At 47.8% G+C, this 15,058-nt stretch overlaps 3 protein-coding genes across 3 annotated transcripts; 1 reads left to right on the forward strand and 2 right to left on the reverse strand.

Annotated features, from left to right (window-relative positions):
- Nucleotides 1-501: 501 nt before the first annotated feature.
- Nucleotides 502-1,872, reverse strand: Pdw03_1227 (Vacuolar basic amino acid transporter 3; the record flags this gene model as incomplete). The annotated part of the gene is made up of 1 exon (XM_014679477.1): nt 502-1,872. One exon carries the CDS (start codon nt 1,870-1,872, stop codon nt 502-504), a length of 1,371 nt encoding a protein of 456 aa, XP_014534963.1.
- A 302-nt stretch (nt 1,873-2,174) lies between these two features.
- Nucleotides 2,175-3,533, forward strand: Pdw03_1228 (Trichothecene 3-O-acetyltransferase; the record flags this gene model as incomplete). The annotated part of the gene is made up of 1 exon (XM_014679478.1): nt 2,175-3,533. The coding sequence occupies one exon, from the start codon at nt 2,175-2,177 to the stop codon at nt 3,531-3,533; it is 1,359 nt and encodes a 452-aa protein (XP_014534964.1).
- A 3,251-nt stretch (nt 3,534-6,784) lies between these two features.
- On the reverse strand, nt 6,785-14,504 carry Pdw03_1229 (Polyketide synthase, putative; the record flags this gene model as incomplete). Its single annotated transcript, XM_066099846.1, has 3 exons — nt 6,785-6,855; nt 6,916-13,831; nt 13,887-14,504. The coding sequence occupies 3 exons, from the start codon at nt 14,502-14,504 to the stop codon at nt 6,785-6,787; spliced, it is 7,605 nt and encodes a 2,534-aa protein (XP_065957573.1).
- Between the last annotated feature and the right edge of the window lie 554 nt (nt 14,505-15,058).

Consider the following 15,058-nt stretch of genomic DNA (forward strand, 5'->3'; position numbering starts at 1 on the left):
ATAACAGTGGGGCTGTTTTATATGAAAAAAAATTATTTGTAATTGCATAGTCGATTTTGGCTCTCTGTAGTATACTGCAATCTATCTTCTTTACAGTTATAAGAGAAGTGAGAGGTGAATATGGTAGATTTTAACATCGTGTACTTCAGCTCGACGACACGACATGTTTATTTTAGAGAATTACCAACTTTTGTTGAATTGTTTTAAAGTGCACCATTGAAGACAAAAGCTCAGGGTCTAATAGATGAGCGTTTGTAAAAAAAGATCCAACCAAAAAAATATGGAGGTGAATCGGGGTCCCCCCCCCCCCCAAGGTTAAGAAAGATAGTTCGATAGTTCTCCTACGAGGAAGGCCAACAATCTCTCAAAGGGAAAACCCTTTATTTTAGGAAGCGTTAGAGTTACTTGAAAAGTGTGCTAGATTGGTTCATCGAGATGTTCATGAGAGTAATTACGAGAATTTAATTTCCTCATGGATCTCTCCATAGGATGATGATTCTCTCACTGCCCCACCGCTGTGACTATGCTACAACTATCCCTTCCACTAACTCTCGTTGAAAATAATTTCTTTGTCTTTTGAATCAGCCCATCAATATCATAATCCCAAATTTGGCGACATCGTGACTCGGCCTCAGCAAGGCCTTTAACAGTATCACTACCTATCTCTGGTACCTGCCACTCATACATCTCACCAATGAACCGACTGCTCTGGACAACCCATTGGGTACGTTCATGGCGTATATCCTGGTAGGTAGAGAGGGCAGCTTTCAATACCAAGTTTTTCCGAGCAACAGCATCAGATGACTTTTGCAGTATTGCTGCAGCATCCTCTAATGCGACTGCTATTGCCAGGGCATCTTCGATGGCACACCCGGCGCCGGCACCATGATGGGGAGCTGAGGCATGAGCGGCATCACCGATGAGACCGATGAACCCTTTTTCAGAGACATATGAAGTCACCGGGTTATCAAATAGGTCGAATATCCCCCACTTATCCAGCCTGTCATCCAGCATCTCCATGATCGCAGTCACGACAGGACCAAACCCGGAAAAGTAACAAAGTGCTTCATCCTTGGTGGCTGGTAGAGTGAATCGGTCCTTGCTCGGCCATTCCCCCGGATCGGTGACAAATGCCACAACATTGAGGATCGTGCCCATGGCAACGGGAAACGTGAGTACATGGCCATTCTGGCCCAGGTGCATATATCGCGTGGATGATTTATCTTCACCAAGAACTTCTCTTGCCCGCTGCATCGGAATAAGCCCACGAAAAGCAAACTTGTGACTGTAGGATGGCTGAGAGGCAGGATTGTTAACTCCGAGTATAAGCTGGCGGACTTTTGAGCGCAAGCCATCGCAGCCCAGCACGATATTAGCTTCTGCTACTGTGTCGTCACTAAAGTGCAGAATGGTTTTTTCATTCTCAATTCCGCCATCACCTCCTTCCGTTACAGCGATAATCTCCTTTTTGAACTCTATGCAATCCTCGGTGATCATTTCAGCGAGCCCGGCAAGGAAGTCGGACCGTCGACAACCCTCAAACCCTCGATTTCCTAGATAAATTTTGAACAGTAATTCCTCTCCGTCGCCATTCTGCGAGTTATTGAACCCATCGACGTATTGAAACCAGTCCTCCGTGTTCGGGGTAGCGAGTCTACGGAAGACCGTATGGATGCGCGGGTCCAAGCTCAGCATGGCTCGCTCGGCATTCGGAGACATGCCGATTCCGGCACCGATCTCGTGAAAGCATTCAGCTCGTTCGTAAAGTTTGACGGGGATTCCCCTTGAGAGGAGACCAAGGGCGACTGTCACGCCGGCGATTCCACCGCCGACGATAGCGACGTTGAAGGGGGCAGTTGAGGATGAACTCATGGTTGGGTTTCTTTTTCTAAATAGTTGAAAAAGACAACAGTTTTGATGAAGAAAACCTCGATTTAAATAGGTGATAAGACAGAAATCACGTTCTCGATGGTGTTGTCTGACAAGAACCGGAGTATCGCGATCGGAGTTTCTATTTCTAACCACCACACAACACGGACGCTCGCTGTTTGAATCACTTTTGATGGCATCGCATGGCCCCTCGCTATGAGAGGTTCCAAATGATTCCTATAAAGATAATGAATCAAAGTTGCACATTCGACAATCATTCCCTCTGATTCTCATCATTTTCCAAGATGTCGATTTACCAGGACATGATCGGTCAACTCCCCATTCTAAATACATATAACCATGGCACTCTGGGTTTCAAGCTAGACAGCGAGACTCCTCAAGACAGCATCATAGAAGCATTGAAGACTGCTGCTGACAAGCTCACAGCAAGCTTTCCATGGCTAGCCGGTGCCGTAATCAACGAGGGTCGTGAATCGGGCAATTCCGGACTGTTCAAGCCTCTTCCGTGGCCTCCAACAGCCACTTCTTCGAATAGCATCGTGCGCATTAAGGATTATAGAGAGAATCTTCCAGCCTTCGCGGATTTCGTCAAATCCGGGGCGCCGTGCTCAATGATCGATGGCAAGCTAATTGCCCCCTACCCTGGATTTCCGGTTAGTTATCAGGGCTCTCCCGAGAACCCGGCGCCGATTATCGCGATCCAGGCCAACTTTGTGCAGGGTGGACTGCTGCTGAATTTCTCCGCCCAGCACAATGTCATTGATGCCAGTGGCATGATGCAAGTCATCCAACTGTTTGCAACAGCCATGCGAGGAGACGAATACTCTCTCTCAGCTGTAGAGGAGGGCAATAGAGATCGAACACGGGTGATTCCCCTGATTGCCCCGGGCAACCCAATTAAGGATCACAATCATCTCAAGCTTCCAGAGGGTTTCACTCGACCCGTACCTTCCTCTGGGACCATGATGCCAAAATGGGCGTATTTCCTCTTGGACGGATTGGCCATTCCCGGCATCAAGGCCCTCGCCTCCAGTCCCGAGGGATATGACCCTGCAGTCCCTTATATTACCAGCAACGACGCGTTGAGCGCTTTCTACTGGAAGATCTTAGCCGGGGTACGCGTACGTAATGGCCGGTCGCCAGATGCTCTCTCCAAATTCGGGCGTGCCGTTGACTCTCGGCGGGCAATGGGTGTCTCACATGAGTATATGGGCCACATGGTATACCACTCCGGGACGCGGATGACCATGAAGGAGCTCGAGGAAGCTCATATCTCATCCATTGCCTGCAAACTGCGGAAAAGTCTCAACGACATCAATAACGAGTTCTCCGTCCGCAGCTACGCGACATACATCGCTAACCAACCTGACAAGACGCAGGTCATGTACGGAGGAATGTACAACCCAGACACTGACGTTGGCGCGTCGGCCGTACCTAACGCGGACTTCTTCCATTCATTTGGCTCTCTGCTCGGGGTGCCGCATTTTGCCCGACGTCCGAATCTTGCGCCAATTCCTGGTTGTATCTATTTCATGCCTGCGGAAGGTCAATTTGTGCCTGTTCTTGTGTGTTTGAGGGATGATGACTTGGAGGGGTTGAGGACGCATCAGGAGTGGAACAAAATTACCAAATATGTTGGTTAATGGTTTGTGTATAGTTTGAATTCTAGGTAAACTACATACCAAATTGGCAGTTAGATCTATCTGATTTTCAAATCATCACATTGTAATATTGGTTCATTGTGCGGATGTTGAGACCCTCTGGGAGTGTCTAGTGAGAATACTACCTATGACAAGTTCAAAATGTTCGATAAAATCATTGAATCAAGCTGGGATATTAGTTACCTCGCCGGGTCTTAAATTGAGATATCCATCAGGCGTCATTGTCCCTGAGCTCATCTCATCGATTGATCTGGCAAAGAAATCAAAGGAGATGTCGACCAATTACCATGTCCAGCCCTTAAGATATATAACCATATGTGAGACAGAACAACCACTTCAAAGACGGACCTCGACTGCAATCTTGTTACATTCTTTCTTATCACCTTAAATTCCGAATACATCGATATTTACTGGAGAGTGAAACATGCACTACAAACATTTCAATGTACAATTTGCGCTGGAAAGCAGGGTCATGTGACCCCGCTCTCGCTGAGATGTCAATCTCCTGCGAAGGGGGCCAGAGTGGGTGACTCCACACTAACCGGCCCGTACATTTTTTTTTTCAAAAAAATACGGACCCTCGCAAGCGAGGGTCTGCCACCTATTTGCAATACACCACCCAAATGCAAGTTTTTTTTTTTACATTTTTCTTTTTTACTTTGATCGTCAACCACACCACCAAGAATGCCTAAAACCAATAAACACACAGAGAAATAGCTTCAGCTTGCTCTCGATTCTCTATCTAAGCAGACAAAGCCCAATATCACGAAAACTGCGCGAGAATTCGCGGTTCCTATACACCGACTACGCCGGCGATGGAAAGGTGGAAAATCCCTTTTTCAACGAGCACCTAATGGTAGGAAGCTCAATCCTAAACAAGAGCAGGCTTCATGTGATTATATTGATTACTTTGACACGGTCGGAGTATCGATAAACCGACGCCAAATTGCTATTGCTACCGATTCAATTCTTGAGAATGACCATACCGATCCCACAGAGTCAAAACGCGTCCATGAATTAGCACTTAATTGATTCAACCATCCACCATGCCACCAATACGCTCTCGAAGCTCTTAAACCCCAACAGAGCAAGAGGGTAGGATCTTGTTAGCTATACAAGCTATAAAAAAACAAGAAATTACCTCTATTCGGAAAGCAGCACGGGTATTCAAAGTGCCAAATTCAACCCTTTCTACGCGTCTTCTTGGCATTCAGAATCGCGCAAATTCTCATAAAGTAAGTGAGATTGAAGAGGAATCACTTGAAAAATGGATATTCTCTATGGACGCTCGTGGTTCAGCTCCACGACCTTCAATGGTGCAAGAAATGGCGAATGTTCTACTTTCGCATCGCGGAATCAACCCATCATCTACAGTCGGCAAAAATTGCGTCACTAATTACATTAAACGACATCCCAATCTATCCTCGAGATTCTCCAGACGTTACAATTACGAACGTGCTAAATGTGAAGATCCAAAAATCATTGGTGAATGGTTTACACTTGTTCAAAAAACGATTCTTCAATACGGCATTGACAACGATGACATTTATAACTTCGACGAGACTGGTTTTGCAATGGGGATTAACCGCAACTGCTAAAGTCATTACGAGATCTGAATACTACGGTCGGCGATCACTTTTACAACCTGGAAATTGCGAATGGGTGACTGCAATTGAATGTACAAATGCTTCAGGTTGGGCACTACCTCCACGCATTATTTTCAAAGGCAAAGTATTCATTGAATCTTGGTTCGACAATCTTCTAAATGATTGGCGCTTTGAAGTCAGTCCTAATAGATGGACCTCTGATGAAATTGGCCTTCGATGGCTTGAAAAACTATGCATTCCATCGACTTATTCACGGACAAAAGGTCAATATCGACTTTTGATACTTGACGGACATGGAAGTCATTTGACCCCGAAATTCGATGAACTTTGCGAAAAAAAAAAACAATATCATTCCAATCTATATGCCTACACATTCATCTCATCTTTTATAGCCACTTGATATTGGTTGTTTTGCGGTATTAAAACGCTCTTCCGGTAAACTTGTTGAAAAGAAAATGCGTCTTGGCGTCAACCATATCGACAAACTTGATTTTCTTGAAGCATATCCAGTTGCACGACTTGAAGCTTTCAAATCAGATACTATTCAAAACAGCTTTACAGCTACTAGTTTAGCTCCTCTTTATCCAGATCGAGTGTTATCTAAGCTTAATATTCAACTTCGAACTCCGACTTGTCACGGTGCGAACCGTGATGCTTAGTTAGAGGAAGATCACGGCACGTGATCTCCGACCTGTTTATCTGAACTTCAGTTCTAGGTCCTGTTGTAGCTCTTCGAGCTACGTCTTGTATAATAGTCTGCCCCTGCCTGTACCTGTTAATGGGAATCTGATCTGTTACGACCTGTTCCTACCAGTCATCTCCTTTCATACCGTCCTGCCAGCCCGCACCCTGACACGACTCCCCCATCAAGTCGAGGTAGTGAATGGGAGCCAAAAACACCAGCAAATCACATTCAATTATTGAAATAAGTATCCTCAATCAAAGCATTACTTCGTTAAAGATCCCGAAGCCCGCTAAGTCCACTCAATTTAGCGATAAACCAGGTTTTGAAAGCTTGCCAAATAACGATGCAATCAGCAGCGATTCTTAAGAAAGAAGTTCACGATCTACGATCGGAAAACGAGAAAAAGAAGCAGAAAAAAAAATTAGAACTCGAAAGCAGATACCTGCTACAGAGGGCTTATCAGTTCAGGAAGCTACTGCTTTAATTGTGCAACCAGAGGAAGTGATTGAACCTCCCCGCCCCCAGGTCCGCGCGCACAGGGAAGCACCTTTATTACCAAGAACAAGGGCATTACCGAAATGCGGTGCATGTGGAAATCAGGGCCGTAGAAGAGATGCATGTCCAGATAGACCTAGAATTTAGCTGATTGAATTTAATGGAGTTTTGGTTGAAATAAATGCGTTTAAAATTAATAGGCTAGGTGGGGTGTCCAGCTCGCTTGGGAATTACGTTATTTTGATTTAAGAACGGCATAATTCAGGCATCAACCCTACAAAACAGGCATTTGATCTTTGGCCGCTCTGCCCCTTCGTAATCTCCTCTCCTCTTCCCTTCGTCTCCTTTCAATGTCTCTTAATATAATAGATCGTACCAGACGCGCCAATAACGTTCAGAGTGACTATCGAGAATTTCATTTGCGTTGCTGTAAAACATGGCAAGGTCTATGGCTTCAAAAAGCCAGCCACCTTCCAGGCCTCGACATATTTCCGAGCAACTTTAGCTTCCACCGGCCCTACATTCCTGAGTGTTTCTGATCGTGTACAGGCGAGGGTAGTGTCTAATAACAGCCCACCGCACGACATGCGAGTGTAGTCTTGTTCGAAGAAGTCAATGAGCTTAATTGCCGGGTTTTCCCTTTCGACGGGACCAGGGTAAGACCTGACCCTACCAACCCACTCTTGGAAGGGAATGAGCTTGGCGTCAATTGAGTCGGCTAACACCGAAGCTATCTCGCTCCATGGCTGGCGTACTGGGTTATCAATATGGTAAATCGGGTGCGGGTCGCTGTTGTCGTGGAGAAGAAGCTCTACCAACGCGGCCGCAACATCGTTGACTGGGGTCCAGGACATCACGCCGTCAAGCTTGGGGAAAACCCCAAGTGTCTGCGACGACTGGACCATGAATGTGAAGTGCTCCATGTGATTCCAGTAGCCGCTTGTTCTGGACCCCGCAATCTGACCTAGTCGCACTGCCATGGCGGTGAAATGCTGGGGGTATCGATGAAGTGTCTCGTCTAGCATACGCTCACAAACCCACTTCGCATCACCGTAACCATTCGGGAGCACTGATGCAGCAGTGTGAATTCTCTCTTCTGGGACAAGGCAGTGATTTGATCGGGTAGAAGGGTGATGGCCCACGACGGCGATGGACGAGACGAACTGGAAACCGATGACCGAGCCGCGACTAGACACTGCCGCGCTGGCCAGGTCAACAAGGTTACGCATAACCTTAAACTGACCCTCAAATCCCTTTAGTGGTCGCGTACCACTCATCGGCCAGGCGTTGTGGATAATGTGAGTGACCGTGGCGACGAGTTCGTTGTATGCCTTCTGTTCAAGACCTAGAAGCGGTTTCGACGAGTCAGCGTCGATCACTTTTACCTTTGAGAGCTCCGTGGAACTCAGGTCTCGCGATTCCAGAGCCTGAACCTGGCGAAGGTACGCATCTATCGTGGTTTTCCTATTCAAACAGACCACTGTCTTCACATGGGGTAAGTGCGATAGATAGTCCACAAGGTGCGACCCTAGGCTCCCCGTGGCTCCTGTTACCAGTATACATATATCCTTGGCCGGGACTGTAGTTCTTGGAGCAGGGGATGGCGCAGAAAAGCTGACAGTGTACTTTTCCACATAGGAATCAACCATGCGCTGTCGGGCTTCAACTTCAGCTGCAGAGGGAATTCCACCGTCACCACTGCCGTTCAAGGCGAGGATAATGCGCTGAATGGCCGACTCTGGATGATTTCCGTCAGACCAGTCGACATGGCTGTACCCGACCGAGTACAGGTCCTGCTCCCACCGGGACTGGTCTGCGATTGCGTGACTGCGGCCATCGTCAAACAGCCACCATCCTTCCAGCAAACCGAAGATCATGTCAACCCAGTAGATGGTCCTGGTCATTTCCAGAATCATCATGAAGCCGTCTGGGCGAAGTGTCTTCCGGATGTTGCCCAGCGATTTAGTCAAGCTGTGAGTCGCATGCACAGCATTACTGGCTAACACCACATGCTGGCTATTAATGAGTTCTGCGGGGGGGTCTTTCTCCACATCGACCGTTTGAAACTTCATGAACGAATACTCTTTCCCGAAACGTTTTCTGGCAGCTGCCACGAACGAAGGGGCGAGATCACTAAAACAATATTCCACGGGGATACCCAGCCCTGCTAGAAGGGGAACGATCCATTTCGTAGTTCCCCCAGTCCCAGCTCCAAGCTCCAGGATCTTCAGTGGATTGCCATCTGCTGGTAGTCTTGAAACAAGTCGTTTCAAAAAGTCTTGTATCTGTGCATACGACAGCTTGTTCAGGGGGGAATCGGCATAGAGACCTGAGGCCAAATTCCTCCCTTCCTCTGATCCAAAGATGACTTTAATTCCGTCAGATTTGCCGGACAAAACGTCTGCAAGCCTCGAACCAGCAAAATGTGTCAGTTTATGAGGATAGAGATGCTGGGGAGCGTCGCGAAGTAGGATATGCAGCAGCTCAGAGCTGGAGATCGTCGGAGCCGGGACTGCAGTGCGAATGATCTGGAGACCATCAAGCTTGACCATGTGTGCTTCTTTCTCAAGCATATCATAGAGATAGTTGGCCAGTCCATTGAGCAATGGAACATGAACAACACGCTCCATTACCTGACCTGGCTTCGCTGCCCTAAGGTCACAACCGAGCTCTGCGAATGCATCAAGGGTGAGCACAATGCACATCTTGGTTTGCGTTGGCATCACCCTCTCGAGATAGCTGGTGCAGCCAAATTCCTCTATAAAAAAATCCGTCAGTTCCTTGCACTCAGCAAAGGCTTTGAGCACTACCGAAGATGGAAGTTCGAGAACAGGCTTTTCAAGCTCAGAAATGTCTTTGACCCCACTCAAGTCAAGAAAATCCTCTTCTGCAGATTCTGACGGGGTTTGAAGGCCTGAAGTTTGCGCTGCTTCGTCACCCGACCCGGCGGAAGAATCTGCGCTACCACTGGCGGAGGCAACACCCGGCTCGAATCCAAGGATTGACCCAACACTCTGAACAAAGGCTTGGAAGGTGTCGACTTCCATCAGGACCTCTGTCGGAACAGTGCAGTTAAAGGCATCTTCAATCTCACGCGCAAGCTCCATACACATCAGAGAGTCAATTCCCAAATCAGGTAAATGTGCATCATCCTTGATCTCAACAGCGTCGAAGCCAGATAGATCTGCAATAATGTCCCTTAGCCGGGGCTTCAGATCAATTTGTGGGCTGGGTGACACTATCGATTCTCGGACACCCTTATCGACAACTTGTACGTTGGGCTTTGGATCAAGCGTACTTGTAGTGCTCGGGATGTTGTCTGTCAGAGAACTTGTCATCACGTCGATCGTCATTTGGGTGGTGAGCCGGGAGATCAGCTTGCTCATGGACACCTTTGATACCTTGGCATAGTTGATACCTAGGATGACTTCGGCCAATGCTCCAGTCCTGGGGTCAAAGATGAAAATATCCGTGAGAAAGGCATTATCACCACGCTTCTCGTGGCATGCAAGAACGTCCCAAAATTCAGGCCGAGAGTCACCGACTCGTAGTTTAGGCGACCGAACCCATTTTTCAAACCCGTTGGCAATGTAAATTTCTCCAGGTGTTCGGTTAGCCATGCAATTGACCCATATACCGCCAACTTGACTAAAGCAGTCTGAGAGATGGGCGTCGAGCCAAGTTTCATTTTTGAATTTCTTGACAACTCGTCCAGCAGACTCGCTTTTCGCAGATCTTCCCACTAGCCTTTGCAGACCTTGATATTGGTTTCCATATTGAACAACGTCATCGAACATTCTATAGATACTCGAACCCTGTAGAATGTCGTCAGAATCGTCATTACCGTAGAGGACATCTAGGCAGCGTTGATGTTTAACCAAGCGTTCGTATCGGCCGAAATTCATTTGTAAGTGTGCATCATCGACTGGAGAGAAAATTATCTGACCTTCCACGTGGACAGTCATGGATGCACTCTTTCCAGGAACCTCACCGACAAATTTCCATGTCCATTTACGGGGGACCTTTGCATCAGTGTCGATGGCCATGAGGTGGACACGAAAAACACGTGATGAGTCGAAACAGATAGGGACATGATTGCTGACGTTGGATATATGTGGCTGCAGTGTGCCATCTCTAAACTCAACACGCAGGCTCATCAGGGCTTCAATTGCGATATCTACTTCAACTGTCGCCGGGCAGATAGGCGCTGTCTGTGCAATTAAATGACCAAATAAGAGGTCTTTGTACAGCTGCGAGTCGGCATTGACCCGGAAACGGGCAGATTGCTGCTTGGAGTCTTGGTACCCCTCAAACAACCAGAGAGCTTGATCTTTTTCGACCACCAAAGCGGACGAAACTACCTTGGGTGGGACCTGCAAGTCTAGCCAATGTTTGGACTTCTCAAACTGATACGGTGGTAGCAGTAATACAGGATACTCGGCAGTCTGCAATCGATGGTGCTGCCAGAAAGTGATGTCCAGACCGGCTTTCCATAGGCCGAGAGTCGTGGATGTGAGATGAGATATTGAATTGTCGGTAGTGATATTCATAGGCAGGAAGACCTGACAGGCTGAGTTGTCGGAAGATGATGCAAGGGCCCGACTGGCCATATTGATGACCGTCGAATTCGACCCTATCTCAAGCCAGACACTGGAAGGATACTTCTTGGAAAGTCTCTGCACAGCATGATTGAAATAAACAGGGTTGCGCATATGATCTGCCACGAATTTTGGGCTCAGAGACCTATGGGACTCTTGCTCGGTGGCAAACTCCACCGGTATGACTGGACTCTTGAATTGCAAGTCACATGCCATGTCTTCTAGACTGGGCTTCAAGCCCTCAACTAGAGTGGAGTGGAAGGCATTGGTGACGTTGAGCTTCTTCGCACGCATTGAGGAAAATTTTGCGTTAGAAGAAATCAGCTGTGCAGCGTCATCGATTGCTTGAGCGGTCCCAGCAATGGTGAAGCTCCTTGGACCATTATAGCAAGCGATTGACATTGAATCGCCAGATTGGATGACCTCAGTAACCTGGTCCAGTTCAGCCTCAACTGCCATCATCGCCCCCTTTTCAGGTCCCCATTGATCTCTAACAATCTTAGCACGACCGGCAATCATCTTCACTGTGTCCTCGAGGCTCAAGGCCTCTGAGACGCAGAGCGCAGTGAGTTCTCCGAAGCTATGGCCGACCAGAGCTGAGGGATGGACACCGCAGTCAATCCAACTCTTTGCCGAAGCGTATTGTATGGAGAAGAGACAAAGTTGGAGCTTCACATGGTCCTTGATTGCCGCTCTTTGAAATATATCAGGGTAAATGCTACCGAAGCCGAGAGAATAGCAAGTTTTGTCACAGTCATCCAAGTGCGAGCGTAAGAGTCTTGTGGCTTCTAAAATGCTGCGGTCCAGGCCAACAAACGTAGAAACTTGGCCACCAAAACAGAGGACCACTGGACGAGATGAAGGCCGATCAACGATGGACAATTCCCCAGAAATTCTATCACACAATTCCTCAATCGTTGAACAACTAACCAACATAGCTCGACTGAGCTGTCGGTTTGACTGACGCGAGACATTGAAGGACACGGTTTTGAGAGAAATCTTGTCGATTTTGGACGCCAAAAAAGGTATTAGCTTGCTGAATTTGGCCCGGAGGCTCTTCTCATCGAAGGCAGAAAACCAGAACGGGTACTTGACTTCCCCGGTAGCCTCGGACACAGCAGCATGATGACCGAGTGGCTTGGTCACGATCATTGAGGCATTTGATCCGGAAGCACCATAATTGTTTATAAGTGCCGCCTTGAATTCATCGCTCCAGGGTTTTGAGGATGTCGCGATTGCAACTGAGCTGCTGACTTTGATGTGTGGGTTCATGGTACTAAAGCTTGCCTGTGGAGGAATGGAGTTCTGATGCATCATCAGAAGTACCTTTATAAGCGATACCAGGCCAGAGGTACTCTCTGTATGGCCAACAAGACCCTTCACTGAACCGAGCTGCAGGGCTTTGGCCCGCTTAGGGACGGCAAAGACCTGACTGATACTTTCATACTCTGCAGGATCACCTACAGCTGTTCCAGTTCCGTGTGCTTCAACATATGAAATCTGCCATGCTTCCATATGCGCTTTGGACAGAGCCTTCAGAAAGAGGTCTGAAAGAGATGGCGCGTTTGGTACAAATATAGGTGTGCAGTTTTGATTTTGAGAAACCGCGGTGCTAGATATAATCCCAAAGATCTGGTCACCATCCGCAATTGCTTCTGACTTTCTCTTTAAAAAAACAGCAGCAACGCCCTCTCCGCGGCAGTAGCCATCTGCGTTGGCACAGAAAGGCTTACACTGCCCAGTGGGGCTGAGGAAGGATGCGGCAGCAAGGTTTTGGTACGGTAACGGCTGCGAAATGATGTTCACACCTCCAGCAAGAGCCATTGCACACTCGCCACTAAGAATTGCGTTGCAAGCCTGGTTTACAGCGACGGCGGCACCTGAACAGGCGGTGTCGAGAGTGAGACCTGGTCCAGTCCAGCCAAAATAGTGACTCACTTTGCCTGCAATGAATCCACGTAGGTTGCCAGTTGACGAAAATGCATTTGGGGCATGGCAACCCACATTGCTTTCGTAGTCGACAGCACAGGTGCCAATATAACAGCCCACATCCGGGGAGGGGGTCCTATTTCGGAAATATCCAGATTGCTCTACAGCCTGGTAAGCCACCTCCAATAACAACCTCTGTTGGGGATCCATCGAAGCCGCTTCTCGGGCTGATCTTTTGAAGAACCGGTTGTCGAAGGCATCATAATCTTTGACAAAGTTACCATACCACTTCTTCTGCTGGTCGAAATCGCGAAAACTGGTCTCAAATGAGAATCTCGACTTGGGAACCTCAGTATGCTGAGACTGCCCTTTGCAAAGAATATCCCAGAACTCGACTAGATCATCTGCCCCAGACACCTTGCAGCTCATTCCAATGACGGCAATGTCATTATCGGGGTCTGCTAGTGACTGCACCGGGTGACTGGAATCAGACTTCGCAACAAAATCCGCGAAGTGTATGAACTGGAAGCCTAATGGGACTCTATGGATCAATGACGGAGGTGTGCATCGTTCTGGCCCAAGAGTGACAATGGTTGCAGCTTCTTTTCCAACCGAGCAAAAAGACAAGAAGGTCTTCCACCATTGAGATTGTTTTACGAGTAAAGCCTCTAGGGCAATAGCTGAGAGATTGCCAGTCATGATGTTCTCACCCGTCTCAGTTACATCTCTCCTGCAACGAATCCTTAGTTCCGATGCCGCGGGGAGCCGGAAGGCCGGGTTTAAGTCGCAAAAGCGGCTCAGAGGCTCTAGCAAATCCCCATGGATGTCACTGTGGAAACGGCCCGAGAGACCAAGTTCCTTCATCGTGATGCCGGTCAAGCTGGCATTTGCCAGCAGCTCCGGCAGGCTGCACCTTGAAGTTGTCACCGTCACTCTATCTTCATCATAACGAACGGAGATGTATGCCTAGCGCATAGTATTATTAGTGCGTGTCAAAAATTAAAAATCTTGAAAGACATACATCACTTGAGTCGAGAAGTTTCTCAAGGGTGTCTAACCCATTAGGTGCTTTCCAAACCGCGGAGACAGATATTGACCCTCCGTCAGTCGCATCTTGGGCATCTACGACAGCTCCGACTAGCATGGCCAGGCGCAGCACCGTAGCACCGTTGCGCGCGAATTCGGTCTCGGTATCGCTCAAGGATACCGCTAATGCGGTCAGAAGGCCGGTGCAAAACCCGACAGTCTCAGTGTTTGCCAAGGTGTGAGATTCATCCAAGCCTGGATCACACAACTCGAGATATTGAGTGTACGCAGCCAATTGTGACAGAACGGAGATCAGAGTCAAGACGATGTTCGGTACATGTGGTGATATGGTCAGACCAGTCAGGCTTCCTGTAGCTACCCACTCGGCCAAAGCTTGGAGAAGTTGTGCCCCGCGCACAAGGTTGAGCTGAGGAAATTCCGTGGTGACTTTCCCAAAATAGTGCGGGAGTTCGGCCATGGCGTTAGGAACCCAGCTGAGAGCCGGTGAACTTGTAATACCGGCTCGCAGGTCGTGGAAGGATTTCTGGTTGAATGAAAGAGCCTGTGGTCCAAAGACTAACACCGTCTTTGGGGAGCCTGGCCGAGTGTTCATTTTATCTGAGTAATGCCTGCGGCAAAAGTTTCCAACCCGATGATTGTATGAAAATGAGATGATTGATTTGTCTGAGTTAATAGGAAGGTCAATGAATGTTCCAAATAATATCTCTCTTGGAATACTGATCCACCACCAAAGGAAACTGATGAAAATAGTGTAGAGAAATACAATCTCACCTCGAATCTATGATGTCCACTAATCGAGTTAGAATCCATTTCGAGGTTCGGGGTATCAGTCATAAGCTGAACATGAACATTCAATGCTAGTTTCGATGCTCACATTGGTCATGGCTGCATCTACTAAGAGATCCAGTGATTGGATGCTGAATATGCGGAGTTTCTAATTGAGTGGAATGAAGCGATTCCATTGGTTGTTTAGCGTAGACAAGGCTACTTGCATTATGGTGAAGCCACCAATTAACCGGAGTTTCTCCACATCTATTCAGATCGGAGTAATTTCGTATGGAGTATCTAATAACCACCAACAGCACCTCGAAGAATGATTAAGTTTTGAATATTGAGCTCAGCCATCAGCTACACTCTTGTAGATCT

Source organism: Penicillium digitatum, chromosome 4, assembly GCF_016767815.1.
Source record: "Penicillium digitatum chromosome 4, complete sequence".
Taxonomy (NCBI): Eukaryota; Fungi; Ascomycota; class Eurotiomycetes; order Eurotiales; family Aspergillaceae; genus Penicillium; species Penicillium digitatum.